At 59.0% G+C, this 17,643-nt stretch overlaps 3 protein-coding genes across 8 annotated transcripts; all 3 read right to left on the reverse strand.

The window, feature by feature from the left end:
- Positions 1–394: 394 nt before the first annotated feature.
- On the reverse strand, positions 395–3,374 carry CATSPERZ (catsper channel auxiliary subunit zeta). 4 transcript variants are annotated; one of them, XR_015157801.1, is made up of 5 exons: positions 3,307–3,374; positions 2,721–3,057; positions 1,598–1,721; positions 1,373–1,439; positions 395–631 (listed from the first exon to the last, which is right to left on the reverse strand). XR_015157801.1 is itself a non-coding variant. In XM_086384360.1 (5 exons), exons 1-5 carry the CDS (start codon positions 3,325–3,327, stop codon positions 522–524), a joined length of 615 nt encoding a protein of 204 aa, XP_086240486.1. In that variant the 5' UTR covers positions 3,328–3,374; the 3' UTR covers positions 395–521. The 4 variants fall into 4 exon arrangements, 2 of the variants coding, with proteins under 2 accessions (XP_086240486.1, XP_086240485.1); XM_086384360.1 differs by having other exon boundaries at positions 1,642–1,721; XR_015157800.1 differs by having other exon boundaries at positions 2,721–3,374.
- Positions 3,375–3,741: 367 nt separating this feature from the next.
- Positions 3,742–11,468, reverse strand: KCNK4 (potassium two pore domain channel subfamily K member 4). Its single transcript, XM_086384358.1, has 7 exons — positions 11,248–11,468; positions 9,775–10,040; positions 6,470–6,593; positions 6,182–6,342; positions 5,802–5,988; positions 5,165–5,304; positions 3,742–4,469 (listed from the first exon to the last, which is right to left on the reverse strand). Coding segments are annotated over exons 1-7 (1,293 nt in total). The 5' UTR covers positions 11,249–11,468; the 3' UTR covers positions 3,742–4,055.
- Positions 11,469–13,107: 1,639 nt separating this feature from the next.
- GPR137 (G protein-coupled receptor 137) lies at positions 13,108–17,640 on the reverse strand. 3 transcript variants are annotated; one of them, XM_086384369.1, is made up of 8 exons: positions 17,147–17,640; positions 15,688–16,066; positions 15,555–15,604; positions 14,621–14,846; positions 14,355–14,504; positions 14,101–14,229; positions 13,875–13,990; positions 13,108–13,576 (listed from the first exon to the last, which is right to left on the reverse strand). In XM_086384369.1, exons 2-8 carry the CDS (start codon positions 16,042–16,044, stop codon positions 13,417–13,419), a joined length of 1,188 nt encoding a protein of 395 aa, XP_086240495.1. In that variant the 5' UTR covers positions 16,045–16,066; positions 17,147–17,640; the 3' UTR covers positions 13,108–13,416. The 3 variants fall into 3 exon arrangements, with proteins under 3 accessions (XP_086240495.1, XP_086240496.1, XP_086240494.1); XM_086384370.1 differs by lacking the exon at positions 15,688–16,066; XM_086384368.1 differs by lacking the exon at positions 17,147–17,640 and having other exon boundaries at positions 15,688–16,702.
- Positions 17,641–17,643: the final 3 nt, after the last annotated feature.

Genomic DNA, 17,643 nt, shown 5'->3' on the forward strand with positions numbered 1-17,643 from the left:
GGTCGTTGAAGGGGGAGACTTCATACATATGTAAATAGGGGGCGGGGCGAGCGCCCAGACTGGTGTATCTGCATATGCATGAAAGGCGGGGTCTAGAGCGCCTAAGTTAGAAGGGAGGTGCTGCCCCTTTCCTTTTTCCCCCCTTCCCCCAAGATAACACAAACGGGCACTGGCACCGCACACCCCATATTCCCGCAAAGCTGCTGAACCCGGAGTGGGAGAAGCTGACCTAAGACATGAAATAAGTCCTGGATTTCGAGTCCTGGGAAAGCAGAGCCCGTAGGGCCCGAACAGAGAACGCTCAAGGTCACTGCGGTGACCGAGTGAAGGTCATAGGGAAAGGCGGGGCCACGTGCGTCCGCCTCTAGCGGGCAGCCACGCATTGACTCACGGACCATGTACAGATTCTTTTATTTCTCTAAGGGCTCAAATTCCACGTGGGCAGGGTCGGGCTTGGATCTGGGTACTGGACAGGGACCAGGGCTGGAGTCGGGCACTCGCTGGAGCCCGAGGCGGTCCTCTCAGACTGCCAAGACTTGCAGCCTCCTGTTCCGGCGCCTTTTGAGCCCCTCGATGTATCGCTGCAGCTGTTTGGTCAGGGAATGGTCCCGGCCGATCTCTGATTGGTAACCTGGAGGGCAGAGCTGTATTCAGGGCAGTGAGCAGGGGCATGGCCTCCCCATCAGCCAGTCTATGTTAGTTCGGGAAACTGGATCTTCAGGGTACTGGAACCTGGTGGTTTTGTTTCAAATGGTCAAGTCAGAGACCTGTGCTCCAAACAGATGGGAGATTCAGAGTGGGATGGGGTGCTGAGGTGGAGGATGGATGAGGAAGGCAAATTTAGAGAAGATGTTGCCGGCCTGAATTAGGGCACTGAGAGCAGGAAGCTTTGGGAACACCTCTTGGACCACCCCCTCTAAGCCATTAGCTCTTAGCCCTCCCCACCCAACCCTGACTTTCAAAAAGTAAGCAGGGCAACCCAAGGAAATTTACTCCAATAATCCACTGTCCAAAGGCTCTAGGAAGGGGCCAAGGCCACACAAAGGCTGTAATTCCCAATAGGCAAGTGGAGAAATGGCCTTAGAAAAGCCACAGCAGGTTAAGAGGGGCTGCACTGAGGCTACAGCCCAGTCCTGTGACAGTCACTCCGTACTCTGTCCTTTGGGTCTCCCTGTGCCCAGTCTCCTAACTTTTTACTTTTCCTAAAGCTTCTGGAATATTTGTGGGTGGTAAGGGAATCTGACAAGGCAAACACATCCTGAAACCCCACTCCTATAGGACCAAGGCCTGCAAAATCCCCCAGGGTCTCTTGTGGAAGTTGGGGGCAAGGGTGGGGGGTGGCGTGCAGGGAGTAGGGGGTGGGGAGGCTCACTCCGGAGGGCTTCGGTGAGTATTTCCAGAGCTTCATTCTCCATCAGTTCAGTCAGGGGCAGGGGCAGCTGGAGAGGCAGCAAGAGACTCAGATGAACAAAGGACCCCAGCTCTACCCACAGCTGAAATGCCCCAACTTTGCCCTCCAGTTCCAAGACCCCCAATTGACCTGCCTGCCCCTCCACCCTACAAAGCACCCCCACCCTCCCACCCCCAACTTGCTCACCCTCCACCCCCCACTATACTCCCAGTCTCCTTGGTGCCTCCAACCCTGCTCTGCTGTTCCACCCAGTAGGCTCGATGGGGTGTGTGCCTCGAGATATTGAGCGATGACACTGAGGAAGGCTTTTCTGGGAGAAGAGAAAAGAGGGATTTGTCATTTGTAGACTGCTCGGGCTTCCCTGGAGCAGAGAAGATGTAGGGGTAGGTTGAGGGTTAGGGGGCTCCAGAGACCAGCTCCAGATACTACTTGAGTGGGAAACAGTATGGGACAGTGGTTTACAAACCTGGGCTTTGTTGTCCCACCCTCCGAGATGACAGTTCGGACTACCCCGCTTTGTGAGACTTAAGGCCAGTGACTGACTTTCTGACCCTCAATTTCTTCATCTGTACAATGGGATAATAAGACTGGCCCCCTTATAGAGGTTGTGAAATTTAAAGGCGATCATGCAAGGGAAGCTGAGTGCTTGGCACAACAGCAAGTGCTCAATAAATAGTATATTGTTGTCTGCTCCAATTCCCTGACGAAGGCCTGGAGAGCAGAGGTGGCAGGGAGAAGGGCATGCCCCAAACAGCCTGGTAAATAGTATTTACTACTGGAAGTAAAGGAAATGGCAAATTCCTGGAGAAGGAAATGGCAATCTACTCCAGTACTATTGCCTGGAAAATCCCATGGACAGAGGAGCCTGGTAGGCTACAATCCATGGGGTGGCAGAGTCGGACACGGTTGAGCGACTTCACTTTCACTTTCACTGGAAGTAAACAGTATAACAACTGTAACCAGTGACAATGAATAAAAGGTAGGCACTCCCTCAAATAGCTCAAATCCACAGAAAAGGCATTAACTCCCTCCTTTCAACTATTCGGTGATTCCATGGAAAACACTCCACGCCTTTGCGTATTTTCCTGCCCGTCTCTATGGCCCCAGGACCTTGTGCGACGCCTGCCCGGTAGGGGGCGTTCCTAGAATGTCTGGTTGCTTTAAAGCGAGAAAGGTTAGCGTGGGGCGCCCCTTTCAGGGAATCCTAGAAACTTAGGTTCTACTGTTTTCCCCCATTTTACGGCAATAGAAATTGAGGCTCTGGCCAGCCCCCCAGCTCGGGCGCCCACAGCCCGGTGAGGCCACACACCGTTGTCGGTCTTGGAATCGTCCTCCTCTAAACGGCTTCCTTGGGAGCTATCGCCGCCAAGCTCCAGCTCCTCTGGCTCTTCTGGCTTGAAGCTGTCCTTGTCCTCTCCGCCGTCGGATGCTTCCCAGCCACCCTCTGCGTCGTGGCCAGCCTTCTGGTCGTAGGACCAGAGAGTCTTACCGCTTACGCTAACGTCCTCCAGTTCCGAGTCCTCGCGGACCGTGGGCAGCTGCACATTCAGCTTCGGCTGAGACAGAGTAGCCGTGGTCCACATGTTCCGGATGTCCTGCAGGCTCGACCTGCCCGAGCCATGGTGGCTCGAAGACTTGGCCGACGCCTGTGGGCCACACACAACGAGGGAAGCCGAGGGTCGTGGGGAATCGGGAGGGGAGGGAGAGCAGGCTGGGACCAGGGATCCTGAACCCAACCAGGGCTGACACTCCCCTGCTGGGGGCGGGGGGAGATGGGGGGCGTGGGGGGTGATTGTTGGGAGCTGCCCTGAGCCAGGGCTGAATGAAAGGACAGTCAGGGGCCCAGGGTGAGCCTGCGAGCTGGCAGGGTGAGGAGGACCAGGAAGAGTTCTTACTTTTAAAGGCTTTCCCTCCATGCTTCTGCCCCAACGGACCCAGTTGCCACAGGCCTCCGGGCGAGGAGGGTGGGGGAGGGGTTTCACGCTCCTTGAACGGGGAGGGGCAGGGTCCCGTCGGAACGGCCCATGGGAGTCTCGCGCGCGGAGAGTTCAAGCTACAAGCCTCCACACTAGATGCCCTTCTGTCTCCCCATCCCTGGCCGCATAGCCGCACGGGGCATGGACTCCCCGCGCATCCTGGCTGATTCTCACTCCAGACCCTACCGGCAACTTCAGGCAGAAACACCGGTCCAAGTACCCCTGAGAGTGCGGTCCCTTGACCGACGGGAGGGGCATGGGTTCGGCCTGGGGACCCTGGCGGGAGGAGAAGGAGGGAGCGGGGCCTGACTTGCCCGGGAGGTGGCCGACGACGCAAGCACTCGCACACCCTTCTCGCGTTCCCGCAGCTCCACGCCCGCAGCCGTGCAGACTGTTTCCGTTTATTGATGCGGGCTTTGAGGCACAGTCGTGAGGTGTTGTGAGGGACAGGCCCGGCCGGGACAGCGAGACAGAAAGCCGTGGGAGTCTGGAAATGGATGAAGTGACAGGGCCAGGAGCAGGGGGTGGCAGACAAGCAGCCCATGGCCTCCTCCCCAGGTTTCGGTCCGGTCGGTCGAGAGAGGGCTCTTTGGTCAGACAAGCAGAGCATGCCGGGGTGAGAGGGCCAGAACGAAGCCCTTTGAGAGGCCGGGGCCGGTGTCCTCCCTCTACGCGGGCACGCCTTTGTCCCGGGGGCGCCCCGGGCCGCGGGGCCGCGACGGTTTCCTGGGGGGATTGAGGGGGCGGCGGCGACCCCGTGGCGCGCGGGGCAGCGCGCAGCCGCGCTCGCTCTGCGTGTCCGAGGACTCGTCGATAAAGGCCAGATTCTCGCTGGGGTAGTCCAGCGCGGAGGCCGTGGGCGGCGTGGGCGGCGTGGGCGGGGAGGGCGGGGAGGACGGCTCGGTCTTCTCCGGGGCCGCAGGGGATAGGGGCCTGCTGGCAGGCTGCGCCGTGCAAGGCGGTGGAGGCAGGGGTGGCCGCTCCTTCTCCAACGGCGGTGGTGCCGTGGGCCCAACTCGCTGGGTCACCCGCGCGGTCACCGTGCCCGTCCAGCTGGCGGCCTGCGCCGTGAGGCCACCCATCTGCGCGGGGAGGAAAGGCAGTCCTCGACTAGGGATCCTCGACCGTCTCTCCGCAACCCCGGGAGCCTGCGCCGTCACCCGTCAGGCATGGCCCCTCTTTTCCGCCTGGTCCTCCTGCCTCATGAGTGGGAAAAGCCCGGAGGAGGGAGGGCAAAGCTCATCACCAGCCACATCCTCTCCTTTCCTCCGCCTGCACTGAAATGCTCCCTTCTCCAGAAGAAAAGACCCGAGGTTTTGTATCAGCTCTCCCTTGTCCCCAGAGACCTTTGTGCCTCCACCTACTCCACGGCCAGTAGAGGGGGTTACAAAATACAACAATAAATAAAACTACAACGACAAAACGCAGCAACAAATAAAATTTTAGTATAAGTATGTCCCATGCAATATTTGAGACATACTTGTACTCAGATAACATTTGCAATTTACCCGATATTCATATCCAACTAGGATTCCTTCATCTTTATTGGCTAAATCTGGTAACCTTTAACCATGAGAGTAGAGACTGGAGTCAACTGCAAACCTGTCCGAGCCTATCCCTTTTATCTCAACCGGTGCACACCGTGGCTCCCTCAATCCCTGTCTTGGGGAGCCCACACTCTGGAAGGGAAGGCGGGGTGGTCCACCGGCTGCTGGGGAACAGCGCGTCAGCACCACAGCGCAGGCGCAGGCGCGGCGTCGAAGCAAGGGGCGCCTACCTCTGCGCGAGTGCGGCGGGACACGACTCGCAGCCAGTTCCCGATGGTGGTGAGCACTGAAGCGAAGTAGGCCAGGCCGAGCAGGATCCAGAACCACACCAGCGGCTGGTAGGCTGCAAAGTTCTGGTTGGGACTGGCCCCTGAGACACCGCCGGGGAGGGCAGAAAGAAGTTGATTGTGAGACACGCCTTGAGCCCATGAGTCTCGGTTCACTGTCCTTCCCAACTCCTGGAGAGGATCCGCCCTCCCCAGGGCCAAGGGTCTGAGCTAGAGTGCGTGAATAGACGCAAGGAGACAGACTGGGAGTGACTTGAAGGTGTGCAAGAGAAGAGTAAGTGGAGGTGCTCATGCGCAAGAATGTGAGCATGTGTGAGGGGTGCATGTGTACAAGAATGTGGCATGTGTGAAGGGGTCACTTAATATACGTGTGAGCATGCATGGGCGTGCAGGCATGGAAGACCGTAAGCAGGCAGGAGGTGTCGCAGCCCCGCCAAAACGTGAGGGTGCATTCAGTGAGCGGATGTAGGGCGTGGAGCAAGCGCGTGTGAGCTCACAAGCGCCCTGTGGAATTTCGAGAGAGAAGCCAGATGGCAGAGCCCGTGGGAAGGGAAGAGCAACCCAAGAAAGGTGGCCTCACCGGCCACATAGTCCCCGAAGCCCACCGTGGTGAGTGTCACCACCACGAAGTAGATGGCCTCCAGCTTGCTCCAGCCCTCCATGTAGCAGAACACGAACGTGGGCGTAAGGACAAAGAGCAGGCAGCCGATCAGCAGGAAGAGCACCGCGGATAGAATTCGCACCAGCCCCGGTGGCACGTGCCACTTCTGCAGGGAGGGGCCGAGGAGTCACCAAAACCTCCAGGCTCACACCCCACACCCCCTCTTCTCAGAACCACCAGTGTTAGAGGTTCGCGGGATTCAGGCGCCCCGCCCCGCTCACATGCCCCGGGCTGGGACAGACTTGGGTAAGGGTATCGCGAACCCAACGCCAGGGCGCACAGGGCTTGGAGCAGCTCACCAGGAAGATGGCTTCGATGTGACCGATGCCACGGCGCAGGGAAGAGCCTAGCCGGTCCCCGACCCCGGCCAGCAGTATCCCAAACAGCGGGATCCCCACCAGCGCATAAAAGATGCAGAAGAGGCGCCCAGCATCTGTGCGCAGGGCTGCGTTGCCATAGCCTGGGCAGAGGGGCCGTGCAGCAGGTCTAGGGGCTACCTGGCACCCCCCTAGCTCCCCCTGCACCTTCCCCCATGAGAAAGCCCAGCCACCCCTTGCCCCCTCTCCATGCCCAATCCCTTCCCCCACCGATGGTTGTGATGATGGTGCCTGAGAAAAAGAAGGCACTGCCCAGGTCCCAGGCTGAATGGTTGCTGTTACTGGTTGAGTTGGTGTCAGGGTTCGCGCCCCCTCCCAGGGCATCAGCCACATCCTGCAGGACAAGGCGCAGAAGGAGGAACCTCAGTCCTTGCCTCCTATCCTGGCCAACCCCTGGCCCTCCAGTCTCTGAGTGCTTCCCTCCTTACCCCTCCCAGCTCTCCCCTGCCCTCTGGTCTTGAAGGCAGTCCCTTAGGGCAGACATTGCAGATTGGGCAGCCCAATTTTGTTGTTTGACCAACACATTGTTGTAGAAACGTTTGAGTTATCAGCCCCTTAATTTCACATAACAGATTTCCAGTTTTACAGTGGTCAGGAGCACAGACTCTGGGACCAGCCTGCCTGGGTTCACATCTTGGTGCTAAGTGAAGCTGAACTGCACTTCCATTTCTGCATCTGTCAGTTGGGGATGGTGATAATAGTACCTTCCTCAAAGAGTTATTGTGAAGAGTTAAAGCATTCACAACAAAGCAAGCATTGTGTAGTTGTTAAATGATTACCCATGTAGACAGCATGCTCAATGAGTTCAGCTTTCCAGGGACCCCACCACCTCTACTTCCCCATAGGAAGCTGACTTTGAGTCAGTCTCTTGCCTTCAAAAATCTGATTAAAGTTAGGGACCCTCCCTCCAGGAAGGTTCACATACCAACAAATTTTGCATCCAGTTTGGGGAGGGTCATGGACAGACAAACCCTTCCCCACCCTGCTGAAGTCCAAACCAAACCCTGTGCTACACAGTAGATGCTCACTGAAGGTGAAAGTGAAAATCACTCAGTCTTGTCCGACTCTTTGTGACCCCATGGACTATACAGTCCATGGAATTCTCCAGGCCAGAATACTGGAGTGGATAGCCTTTTCCTTCTCCAGGGGATCTTCACAACCCAGGGATCGAACCCAGGTCTCCTGTATTGCAGGCAGATTCTTTACCAGATGAGCCACAAGGGAAGCCCAGATGCTTATTAAATATGATTACATTCATGAAATGGCCATGTGTCTGCCCATCTTGCCAGCCAGTTGGCCTCCCTCCCAAGACAGAGTCTGTGTTTTGAGAGTGCCTGCCCTAAGTGATGGAGGTCAGAGCACAGTGAGGAGAGAGCACAGGGGGCCCTTCCCCAAGCAGCACTGAGCCAGGACACACAGGCGGCAGTGTGAAGGAGGTCATAAACCACCTTCTTTCTCTCTGACTGCAGTCCTCATTAGCAAGACACATTCCAAATTAATCTTCCTAAAGTGACAGCCCCAAATCTTCCATCCCTCTCTGCTATCTGCAGAATAGAGTCTGAGTTCCCCAGCCCAGCCTGTAAGCCCCTTCTCCATGTGGTCCCAACCTCCCTTTCCCGAGTCTTCTCTCCTGGGACTTCCATTTTGGAGCCCAAGTTACAGTGACCTTATCCCCAGATTTTGAGACGATTCCATTTCCTGTAATAATCTCTTCATGAAGCCAAGAACTGAAGTGTATGATTAAAAGTTATTTCATTTTATTTTGCAACACTTTTCCAATAAATTCACAACTTGGGAAAAAATCCTTTGTCATTCTGGGTGTTCTAATTTTTGCTTCAAATGACTAGGCATCTGCTAAATCCAAGAACTGCAAAACACTCTGAGCTTTCCAGTTTCCACGCCTTTTTCCATGCTGTTCCTCTGCCTGAGAGTCTCTTGCAACCCAATCACACATCTCTAAATTCTACCCATCTCATCTGCTTCATCAGTTACTGGCTCTTCCCAAAGACCCTGGGGCATTTCCCTCCTTGCCATCACCCTCACCCTGCACCTAGGCCAGGGCTCAGCATACAGCTGGCAGTTAACAAAGAAGGAAGTAAGGAAAACTCCCCTTCTACTAAATCCTACAGTGAACTTTCCCTGGAATCGGTGCCTTCGCCTAGATGTGACATCCTCTAGGCTACAGCCTGCATATGTCCACCCCAATATCAATTTCCCTGCTCACCCTATCCTGGACAGCATGGCACCTAGCACACAGTAGGTGCACAATTGCTGCATGACTGGCTAATTATAGAAGAGAAATAAAGCAGCTGTTGTCCGCCTTGCATGTTTCTGCCCTTCCTTTTCTTCTTTTTTCATATCCAGGAGAAAAGCTATTCCTTTGTGAAGATAAAATAGGTCAGGTTCCCTCTCTCCTCCTGCCCTGTGGTGTGGTCAGACACTCTCCTACCCAGAGTGTCAGAGAGCCTTTCTGGGCATTCTCTGGGTCAGAGACAATGTCAAGTTGCCTGTGTCCTGGCCCCACCCCACCCTCAACTCTGCTCCAGGTCCTGCCACCTTGGGAATCAGCTGGAACACTGAGTCCCCATGCTGATGCCTCCTCCTTCCATAAGAACAGGCAGGAAAGGAAAGGTGGGGGGAGGTTAGCTTTTCAATAACATAATACACATTAATGTAATCAAGTTAAATGTTAGGTGTTTTTATTTATTTTTTTTAGTATGACAGTGGCTCAGAAATCAGAGCGAGAGCAGAGGTGCTTGCCTGACAGTAGCATGAAAGGCTGCGGCCCACCCTTCCTTTAGTCACTGAACCAAAGCCCACCCCATCCCTGATTTGCACTCCCTCTAGCTTTCACTTCACAAGCATGTGTCGTGGCAGGAAGGTGTGCTCAAGCTGGCATCCATGATGGCATGGATTGGCTTAGGGGAACCTGGAACCCTCCGAAATCAAGGGTACGTATTTATATGTGCACTTTTTTGGAGGTAGGGGGTGGGGAAGTGTTCACAGTGTTCTTGGGTTTCTCTGAGGCATCTGTGACTCTAAAGAAGCACAGGAACTAGTGTAGAGATGCCAGATTTAGCAAATAAAAATACTGCATGGGACAAATTTGTGTTTTAAAAGTATTCATCCTTGAGCTGAAATTTACATTTAACTGGGTATTCCAGCCTTCATCTGGTAACCCTAAACCTGTGAGTTAGACCTGGGAAGACGTAACATATCTCATATGCTACAGCTGTTTATTCATTTCTTCCTTCACGGGTTCCTTCACGCAATCACTATCACACGCCAGGCAACCCAATGCTGGGCACAGCAAGGAAAACAAATGCAGCCCATGGCCGCCATATTGAAAACACAAGAGACCTGGATCCTGGCCTCTGCCCCGCACCCCTCCAGCTGCACCCTGCCTTCAGGGGTGTGGGTCAGGAAGCAGCACTCCAGAACAGGGCCCCAGCCGCATGCAGCTAGTATTAGGGGGTCACAGGTGACTGCTGCAGGTCTCTCCCCCACCCACGCACCTTGATGAAGAGCCCCAGGTCCTGGTCGCTCACACATGGATGGGCCCTCAGGAACTTCTCTCGCACCTCCCCCAGCTCCCTTTGGGCCTGCTGCTCATGGGGCTGCTCCAAGGCCTGGAACACCAGGGCACCGGACACCAGGTAGAGCAGGACCAGAGCCAGCAGTGCCAGTAGTGTGGTGCTGCGCATGGCGCGCCCAGGGGCCCGGCCAACTCCACTGCCCGCCTGGGGAGGCTGGGCAGGGGGTTCCTGGGGAGCTGCAGTCACTGCGGGCAGAACCAGGGATGCCGGGGTCAATCATCTGGCCTGACACCCCTACACCCTCCTTCTCCAACCCTACACACGCAAAGGTCCTGGGAGCCCCCGGCCCTACTACCTGCAGAGGGTCTCTCCTCACACCCCTCTGATCAACCCGCTCCTGGTACCAGGACACACCCAGTGCCCACCCCACCCCCACCTCAGTCCTCCCCCTTACCTCCACTGCCCGGCCCTCAGCCCCAGTCCGGGACTCCAGGGTGTGAGAAGAGGGCACAGGGAAAGGAAAGGACGGAGAGTGGAAGGTGGAAACAGAGACAGCCTGCCCAGGGAGAGGCGGGGCCAGAGAGGAGATGCTGGGGGCCTGGAGAGGGACCCCGCCTTCCAGCTGGGGGCTGAGGGGGAGCAGAGGACCACGCCGGGCAGGGACGTGGATGGCGGTCCGGCTTGTCCGCCGAGGTTGCAGCAGCATCTTCGCGGCTTCTCCCTCCCCTCCTGCCTCTCCTTGCCCGGCTTCTAGAGGCGATAGGCCAGGCTGGGAGCCCCCAGGGTCCCCAGCGCCCCGCTGGGCTTTCGAGGAACCCAGGGGCGGGTCCCAGTCGCTGCGCAGAGGCGAGGCTGGGTGGAGGGGAAGGGAGGGTACCGGGTTCCGGGAAGGAGCGGGATGGGAGCGACCAGGGCCGGACCAGCGCGGCATCCCCCAGGACAGCTGCCGGCTCCCCCGGGACAGAGCGCGGCGACGCCCACGCGCACACACGCGGGCACAAAGACCCGCGCGCCCACGCTCCGCCCTGCGGCTCCAGGCGGCCTCGCTGCCCGCGTTGCATGCACACCGTCCACCTGCACACACCCCGGACTCCCGGGCACACCGGACCTTCAGGGCCGTGCGCGCCGGGCCAAGGCCCCCAGAGGCCCACACACATGTGTGCACAGACTCACTTCCACGCACACCCAGATCGCGGGGCCACCGCGCAGCGCCCGCCGCCCAGACACCGCACACCCGCCACTCGCTCCCACCACCTCCCCACGTCTTCACGCCGACGCCTCGGAGCGTGACGGGCGGCGGGCGGGACGCACGGCCGCAGGACTCCCGGAGGTGGGCCCCCTCCCAGCCGGTCTCCCCCTGCGCGACCCAGCCCGGGAGCCCGGCCTGCGGCCCCCGCCGTCCCGCACGCCCTCCCCGCGCCCGCGCGCCCGCCCGCTCCGCCCCGCACTCACTGTTGGCCCCGCTGCGGCTGCGGCTGCGGCCCGGGCTCCCGTGCGGCCTCGCCGGTGCCGGCGGGGCCGCGGAGGCGGCGGCAGGGGCGGAGCGGGCGGGCGCTGGTGCTGAGACCCCCCTTCTGCCGCCAGAAGCCCCCCTCCTCCCGTGTTTAACCCCTCCAGCACCGCTCTTCCCTCGGTGCCTCGCCCTCGCCTCCGGCTCGGCTCTCCGCAGCCCCTTACCTGAGGTTGCCCAGCCCCCCAAACCCAGCCCGTCCCGGGAGGTGAGTGGCACAGGAGCCCGAGAGGGGTCGCCGCTGGGTCAGGCCTGGAATCTCAGACTGGGGCCCTGGTACTGCCCTGTGGGCTAGCCAGTGTGGCCAGCGGCACGGCCCCAACTTGGACATCAGCCGGCTCAGTTCTCCGGGCCGGCGCCACGCTAATTTCCCAGCATCTTCCAGGCCCACTACCAGATCAGAAGGGCCCTCAACTCCCCTCCCCAAGGGACAGTCCGGCCCTTGGGGTCTGCACTCCTGAGGGAGAGACCCCAGGGGACAAAGGGGTGGGGGATCCACGGAGGAAACCTGGAATTGGCCGAGGTAGGGTTAGGACCAAGCTCTGAGAAATCAAGCTGGGCACCGCCTGCCTCTACTCCTGTATCCCCATCCCTCACTCCTTAGTTCCATGTCCATCCCAGCCTGGAAGGGGTAGCGGCACTCCCTCTCCCACTGTCTGAACAGCAGGGCTCTGAACTTATCTCCCCTCTTCTCTTGCTTGCTGCTTAGCAACTCTCATCTTGCCAAAGACCCTTCCCTCCTCTGGGGTCCTCAGCCTTCACTTGGGTGGTTTTAACTATGGGCTCTAGGGCTGACCACCCCATAACAGTAGGGGGCCTAGACTGGTGACCAGACTCTCCAGGCCTCCCAGTCCCCACTTACAGAAAAGGGATGACTAATTATCACCTCAGGATGCTGTGCTGAGCATTAATGAGATCGGTATTTGTAAATGCTCGAAACACAGCCTGGCACTCACAATTGAGTGCCCTACAAATGTCAGCAATTTCCCTTTCAACTGAAAGTGATTGTTCAGCTTTGAGCTGCTTCTCTTGAGTCTCAGAGGCCCATCTCTGGAGGTACTGAGGCTTGGGGCTCAGGACAGTCCCAGGTGAAGGGTTTCAAGGCAGGCTCAGTGCTAGGCCCCAGGAGCTCCAACGAGCTGGACCAAATGGCCAGATACATGGGCGAGATAAATGACTCTCTGATAAATGACTCCCAGCCATGGGACAGAGGATATATCTGTAAGGCCTGTGATTACAGAGGGCAGCGACTGCACTATCAGGGACAGTCAGGGAAGGGGCTCCCCAGGCAGACTCTGTGGGGGCAGCCTGGCCAAATTGGCACAGGCTAGGGTGATGGGGGCTGCTTTTCCTCCACCAGTCCTGGACTAACTCATGGACCTGAAGGCCAGGTTGGGCATAATGACAGGGAAACAGGGTCCCTAGAAATCCCGATCCACTGAGGGTAAGAGGCATGGCAGCCATGCAGTCACAGTGCCAAGGGACCTGGGGTGGGGTGGGGAGGGACATAGTTCCCTGACCTGGAAATGGCAGGGTTCATAGAGGTGACATTTGAAGCAGTTCCCGAAGAAAGAGTAGAAATTGTTCAAGCAGGGAAGGGACTGGAGTGGGGGCTGGATTCTTCTGGTCTCTTTTTTTTCTTTGGACTCCAGGTTTGTCCCTCTCCTTACCCACCAGCCTTGGGGGAGGTAAATGGCCCCAGCCCAGCCCAGTAGCCCCCTTCGAGGGCCAGTGTCCAATCAGCCTTAGACCGAACAGATGATGGTGTGAGAAACACAAGCAGACAACTGATGGACAGCAAATGGACTTGGGGCACAGACACTGTTTATTGAGTGGCAGACGCAGGAGAGGTAGCTGGCTCCGGAGTGGAAGCGGAGGCGGTGGGGTGGGTCATGCCAGGGCGCCGTGAGCATCTGGCAGCCAGGGCCATGCCCCCCCATCCTAGGGGACAGCACAAGCTCACTGCATCAGGAGTAGCAAGGAGCCGGCCTGGGGAAGAGGCAGCCACAGCCCCCGGGGATCCTGGGCAAGAAGCAGCAGATGAACTTGGCACAAGGGTCTGGGGTGGGAGGGGCTGGGGTCTGGGTGTTCTGCGGGGAGATGAAGGGGGATCACGTCTGTGGGGTGGAGTAGAGACTGTGGTGGTGGCCGCCTGGTCCCAGAACCTGGGAGAAGAGCAGGGGCGTGGTCCGAGTCTGGCTGCCTCCACACCAGCCTGGTTCCCGCCCGATGGTGCCATACCAGCTGCTGGAGCCTAGGCTGCCTGACATGCTGCAGGCAGAGAAACAGGGTCAGTCCCCCAGCAGTCACTAGGACCACAGTCACCAGAGTTGGGGGAGGAGAGAGACTGACCGAGAACAGAGCTCAGTGACCCAGACTTCTCTGACTATGGCAAACTGCATCTTGGGGGGTGAGGTAGGGACTTTAGCAAGAGCAAACCAGAGGGGACTTCACCTAGTATAGACCATGGCATGGGCAGAGGTGGGTGGCAAGACCTGCTCTAGGACCCCATGGCTTGGTGGAGCAACCTGAGAGCCCAGGGGTCCTCGGGTGGGGCCGGGACTCCTACCTGGTGCTCTCACCCCGGCTATGCTCCCAAGAGCAGCCCTCATCCTCGCAGTGTGCCCGGTCGAAGAAGTAGGAACGGGAGCCAAAGACCTGCCCGTTGAGGATGCGGCTGGTGCTCTAGGGAAGGGAGCCACCATTGATGCTTCCTTCTGCCCCCCACTGGCCTCCCACACCCCCAGAACCCAGCCCAGGGACCGCCAGTGCCGCCCCTCTCCACTGGCCCTCACCAGGTCCTGCGGGGGCCGATGTACCCGGAAGAAGCCCACCAGCAGGGTGGTGGGCAGCAGCTCCCACACAAAGAGGATGAGGCCAAACACCAGGTAGCCTTTGTTCCCCAGGTCGTTCACCAGGTCCGCCTGTGGGGAGGCAGGGGCTGTGCCGATCTGCAGTCGTGCCAATGGGGCCCCCAGACAGGACCCAGGCCAGCTGGGGGCCAGGAGCCACAGCTACTGGGGAGGCGGCAGATGTGTCGAATGCCCACCTGATCAGAGACGTTGTACCAGTCGTAATCGAAGGCGTCCAGCCGGCTCCGGGGGGCCAAGGCCAGGGCCGCCAGGTTGTAGCAGGCCCGGCTGGCATAGAGCAGGACCATGGCGCCACCCATTGCAGCTGCCTGGCACACACTGGTCCCCTGGCAAAGATGACAACAGGGGACCCTTAGGGAGGGGAGGTTTCAGCTTTCTCTCTACTCTGAAGACCCCAAAAAACGCCCCAAAGACACCCAGGCATCAGCGCTTGTGGCCCTACCTTGGCCTCCAGGTAGATGCTGGTGGAGGGGGCCCGCCGGGCCACAAGGCAGAGGCAGGCGGCAAGAGAGAGTGCGCAGATAACAAACAGGGAGTCGCTCACCAGGACACGCACCAGCAGGAGGGCCCAGGGCTGTGCCCGGCGCCGGCGGGACAGCATGGCGCACAGCACATTCACCAGCAGAAAGAGCAGCGAGGCCCCCACGAAGGCCCCTCGGACAGCCAGCCTGCGGCCCACAGCACAGTCAGCCCCAGGCGACCACCCTTGCCACTCCCCAACCACCCAACCCTTCCCAGGAGACCCGGGTGTCAGTCAGAACCTCAGGCCACGCAGTCTGAACCCCACTCCTCCAGTTTTACAGATGAGGAAACTGAGGCTAAAGAGGTCAGAATATGACTGACAGCTGTGGTACAGCAGAAAGAGCACTGGATTGGGAGTCAGAAATCTGAGTTTAAGCCCTGGCTCTACCTCCTGCCAGGTGTGCGACCTTGAACATGTTGCTTAGCCTTGCTGGGCCTCAGTGTCTTCATCTCTCAAATGGGGATACATCAGCTTCGAAGGTAAGTTGTAAATATTAAAGATGTCTGTGAAAGCTCTTAATAAACTGTGAGATGTTGTATAAAGGACAGGAGTTACCACTGCCCAAGGTCACCCAGAAGTGCCCTTTGGAGCTTCCGAGGGCCGGAGCCTCCAGCTCTTCCTCCATCATGGATGACACTGGCACCCTCTCCCTTCACCATATTTCACTGGTTTTTATTACAGTTGAGCTTCACATATGTAGTACCTCTGCAGACCATCTGCACCAGGTGCCTAATGTTCCCGAGCCTTCCCCAAGCATCCTGGGCTGTACTCCCCTCAGCCCTACCAGGGGGAAGGAATGGACACTGGGCTTCTCCCTGGCCCTGACCTGGGGACTGAACCCACCAGTACTTACAAGCCTCGGCTCATCTCTGGCCGACGCTTTGCCTTGGCTTTGAACACCACCTGGGGGCAGAGAGGCCCATTATTCTTTGGGGCCCTGGGGCTTGCTACCCCACAGGCCTACCCCCACCCATCACCATGGTTACCTGAGCAAAGTAGAGGTTCATGAGCGTCAGTGTGAAGAACTGCAGGCAGACAGGACAGCAGTAGAGAAGCCAAAAGGGCAGGGGCCCCAGGTGGTTGGCTCGGGGTGTGTCTCGAAAGTAGAAAGAGAACAGGGTGGTACGCAGGGCAGCCCAGAGCAGACAGAGCGCCAGGAACACCGTCTGATAGCTGAGACGCTTGTGCCCATACAGGAGTACCAGCCAGAGCTGGGCATAGACCGAGAAGAAGAGCAGGGCGTACAGGGTGGTGTAGGCCGCAGTCAGCCCCAGGGTCACGGCGGGCGGCAGCGCAGGTACCAGCCCAGCAGCAGGCACCAAGCCAGACAGGTTACTCTCCATGTCAGGGAGGGAGGCCTGAACCCTGAAGACAGAGATGGAGGGGCCGGCAGGGGGCCAGGGAAATAAATACGGAGGGGTGGGAGTTGTAGGGTGCTCAGGCGGAAAGCAGTGGTGGTTGGCCGGGCCCTCCCGCCCTCGACAGAGGGGCCCTTGCCTTCGCGGGGCACAGGCAACCTGGGTCCCTCACTACGGGGTGTGGAAAGACAGCCCTTCCTCTCCAGGGCAGAGTGGGGAGTACTCCTCTCCAGGCCAGGCTCAAAGCCGGGGATGGGGGGAAGGGGGTGCAGAAGCCGAAGGAAAGGGGGTCCCTGGCCTCGGTCGCTGGAGTCGTCCCGGCAGGAGGGGGAGAGCCGGCCAACGCCAGTCTGTTCAGAGCAGCGGCCGCTGCTGGGGACGCTCAACGTCTGGCTCTCCCCCTCCCCAAACTGGAGGGCTCTCTCCCCTCCAACAATCCGGATGGGGAGGGCCTCTGCCTTCCGTCCTCAGGATTCCGGACGCTGGCCCACCCCACCCCCCACTGCGTCCACTCTCCAGCCGCGGGGGGGCGGGAGGAGGCCGACGCCCGGTCCTCAGGCCGCGGCTGCGGGAGCCGGCTCCGGTCGCTGGGACCCGGGGCTCCAGCTCCCTGGCTCCCGCTGCTCCGCCCCCTCCTGCGCCTGCGCGGCCGCCGTTCGCTACGCAAATTGCTCAGGGTCTGGTCCTGGCTACGCAGGCCCGCGCCGCACCCGGCGCGGAGCTGTTCGAGAATTGGCGCAACTTGAGCCACCGCCGGGCGCCAGGGGTTACTAGAGGCGGCGAGCGGCCTTGACGTTCCGGCTGCGCCGCATCCGGCCTGCGCCCGGGTGGGCATTGCCTGGAGCTACCGGCCCTCGCTTCCATAGAAAGCTGGCGATTCCCATGCTTCTCTTCCCCATCCCCAAATCAAGATTGTGCCGCCCGATCCGGGGCGGTAACGACTTCCCTTCACTCGGCCTCAGAGGGAAACTTCCGCCCTCAGCCAAGATGGCCTCCGGGCCCCGCCCCCGGGCCTTAATCCGCGGGGCCCCCGCGTCCCGCGCGAGCCCGCCCGCCCATTCCCTAGGGGGCGGCGTTTCCCGCTCACCTGGCCTGCCGTCTGCCAGGCGCGAGGCCTCCGCAAGTCCTATGTCACTCTCCTAGGGGCCCCTTTCCCTTCTGCGCCGGGACAGTCATCCTGCCCCTGGTGGAGGCTCCCTCGCTTATCTCTAGTGCCCCCGAGTTGGCGCGAGGAGTGGCGCCCCTGACGCGGGCGGTGCGAGGTTTCCACCGCGAGGAGAAGGGAGGGGCGCTTCCCGAGCCGGTCACCCGGTTCGGATGGAGCAGTGACAACAGCAACAACAGTTGCCTCCGACGGCTGAGCTTCGATTACTGCTTTGCAAAGTGCTTTCACCCACAGTAATCACCGCCCAGTTTACAAGGATCACTGACTCCTGAAAGAGGTGTCATTATCTCCATTTTACAGGAGTGGGAATTAAGTCCCAGAGGGGCTGAAGGACTTGTCAGCAGGAGCTGGCTTCCAAATGGGGACCCCGGAGAATCCCTCAGCGGCTCCAACAACGCCCAAGGCATAAGGAAGTCGAG

The sequence above is a fragment of the Bos grunniens genome, chromosome 29, assembly GCF_055505025.1.
Source record: "Bos grunniens cultivar Pamir isolate PY7600 chromosome 29, Bosgru_T2T1.0, whole genome shotgun sequence".
Taxonomy (NCBI): Eukaryota; Metazoa; Chordata; class Mammalia; order Artiodactyla; family Bovidae; genus Bos; species Bos grunniens.

Bases quoted from the DNA above. Each gene is read 5' to 3' on its own strand.
- CATSPERZ (XM_086384359.1), bottom strand. From the start codon at position 3,327: ATGGAGGGAAAGCCTTTAAAAGTAAGAACTCTTCCTGGTCCTCCTCAC. The intron at 1,440-1,641 runs GTTGGAGGCACC...CTGCCTCTCCAG, and splicing joins GGGTGGAACAGCAGAGCAGG to CTGCCCCTGCCCCTGACTGA. The intron at 632-1,372 runs GTGAGCCTCCCC...TCTGCCCTCCAG, and splicing joins ACTCACCGAAGCCCTCCGGA to GTTACCAATCAGAGATCGGC.
- KCNK4 (XM_086384358.1), bottom strand. The intron at 6,343-6,469 runs GTGGGGGAAGGG...CCCTCTGCCCAG, and splicing joins CACCATCATCACAACCATCG to GCTATGGCAACGCAGCCCTG. The intron at 4,470-5,164 runs GTAGGCGCCCCT...CTCCCCGCGCAG, and splicing joins CCCGCCGCACTCGCGCAGAG to ATGGGTGGCCTCACGGCGCA.
- GPR137 (XM_086384369.1), bottom strand. From the start codon at position 16,044: ATGGAGAGTAACCTGTCTGGCTTGGTGCCTGCTGCTGGGCTGGTACCT. The intron at 14,847-15,554 runs GTAAGTACTGGT...TGTGGGCCGCAG, and splicing joins CCAGAGATGAGCCGAGGCTT to GCTGGCTGTCCGAGGGGCCT. The intron at 13,991-14,100 runs GTGAGGGCCAGT...TCCCTTCCCTAG, and splicing joins ATCGGCCCCCGCAGGACCTG to AGCACCAGCCGCATCCTCAA.